Below are 2,058 nucleotides of genomic sequence, written 5' to 3' on the forward strand. Positions count from 1 at the left end.
GACATCGACTACGCTCTTCCAATTGTGCTGCTATGCTCACTTTAGATGAAGGCTTACAGAACAAAATAGTTTCTCATTTAACAGTTAGTACACATGTTGCCCTATGACAACAGTTAACAACCTCACAACACATCAACACTATCCTTCCTCAACCTTGGGTTCCCTATCACCAGCTTTCCTGCCTCCTTCGGCCTTCTGGCCCTTGTCCCTGGCTGCTGTGCCTCATTAGTCCCATTTGGTTTTATGGGGCAATAGGCCTGTTTTTTGCCACCACCAATTTGAGAGCAATGAAACTGGGTGAGTGAGTGTACCCAGTAGTGGGTAGTGATGTCTCCATTGAGTTTCAAACCCGTTACTACTGTGTTTCATCTATAGGGCTCAAATTGACCTTACATGTCTTGGATAATTATACATTTCTAACTGGTACTTTTCCTTTACTCCAGCTGTAAATCCTTGTGGAAATAACAATGGAGGTTGTGAACAGGTCTGTGTCATCAGCCACATATTAGATAATGACGGTTTGGGTTACCGCTGCAAGTGCACCCTTGGCTTCGACCTGGCTGACGACAACCACCACTGTGTTGGTAAGAAGTCTGTTTTGGACTGTCTTTCCGGCAGGCAGCACGTCCCTACCCAGACAACTACTGCTTTTGGACTGGGCTAGCTCCCCATCTTCCCTCTTAACCACGGATAAGCTTTCTGTAGCCCACAGTGTATCTCCCCCCTTTACACACAGAGCTGTGTTTGAAGATGTAAATTTCTGCCCTGTGGTGACCAAACCAGTTGCCATGTGGTTGGCGACCCCATGAGTGTCAGAGTAGAACTGAACTCCGTAGGATTTTCAATGGTTGATTTTTTTGGAAGTAGATTTCCAAGCTTTTCTCCTGAGGCATTTCTGAGTGGACTCGAACCTCCAATCATTCGGTTAGAGTGTCTTAACTGTTTATACTATCCAGGGACTCCTGTCCTTTGGTACTTTTCTTCAATTCCATGCCTGAGGTTTTCTTGGGCTCTCTTTCCCCTTTGTTTTCCTCCTGAAATCCTTGTCTACTTTTATTAAGTATGGTCTTGACATTCCATATGATTTAATTTTGAGTTCTTTTCTGTATTGTGTGTATACCTTTTCCACCTTAGTTGTTAGTCTTAACTTGACTGGGAAATACTTCTCAACACTTTTATTGACTTCTAGACCACCGCTTATGCTCCTTTAAGCCAGATAATCACAACTCAGTCCTACCTGGCTTTATTGGTATATTCCAAAGTAAACTCCTGAGTGTTGGGGTGGCTCAATTCCTCAACTAGTTTTTGACTTTTCAGTTCAGCCTTTCTCTTTATATCTGCCTCTATGCTCTTGGTTTCCTTCCTGCCTTGTATGCTTCCTTTCTTCGCCTTTGAATGCCTCACCTGATGCTGGAATGCTCTCTTACAATATATATTTCTCTTATTTTCACTTTTCCAACACTTTTTTTTATGCCATTGACAAATGCTTGTTCTTATTCTTCCTAAGATGAATTTGTTAACTTTGTAGGTAATTCTAGATTCAGGTAAAAACCCCTTGTTTTAAAAACAATGTCAACATTACATTGTTTTAAAATCCCTCATTCAATATTTATTTTTTTATGAGTATACCTCCAGCTCCCTTTCTCATTCTTTTTTTTTCTTTTATTTTATTGTACTTCAGGTGAAGGTTTACAAAACAAATAGTTTCTTGTTAAACAGTAGCACACATATTGTTATATGACATTGGTTAACAACCCCACAACATGTCAACCCTCTCCCTTCTCAACCTTTTTTTTTGGTGAAAATATACATAGCCAAAGGTACACCATTTCAAAGATTTCTACATGCACAGTTCAGTGACATCGACTACGCTCTTCCAGTTGTGCTGCTATTCTCACTATAGATGAAGGTTTACAGAACAAAATAGTTTCTCACTAAAGAGTACACATGTTGCACTATGACAATGGTTAACAACCCCACTACATGTCAACACTGTCCTTACTCAACCTTGGGTTCCCTATCACCAGCTTTCCTGTCCCCTTCTGCTTTCTAGTCCTT

At 40.8% G+C, this 2,058-nt stretch overlaps 1 protein-coding gene across 1 annotated transcript in view; it reads left to right on the forward strand.

The window, feature by feature from the left end:
• LRP2 (LDL receptor related protein 2) overlaps window positions 1-2,058 on the forward strand; it is a 153,320-nt gene that overhangs the window by 57,886 nt on the left and 93,376 nt on the right. Inside the window, exon 15 of the mRNA XM_012555290.1 lies at window positions 444-584. Coding sequence (XP_012410744.1) covers window positions 444-584 — 141 coding nt within the window. The remainder of the gene's footprint in view (window positions 1-443; window positions 585-2,058) is intronic.

Source organism: Trichechus manatus, unplaced genomic scaffold (genome assembly GCF_000243295.1).
Source record: "Trichechus manatus latirostris isolate Lorelei unplaced genomic scaffold, TriManLat1.0 scaffold00037, whole genome shotgun sequence".
NCBI lineage: Eukaryota > Metazoa > Chordata > Mammalia > Sirenia > Trichechidae > Trichechus > Trichechus manatus.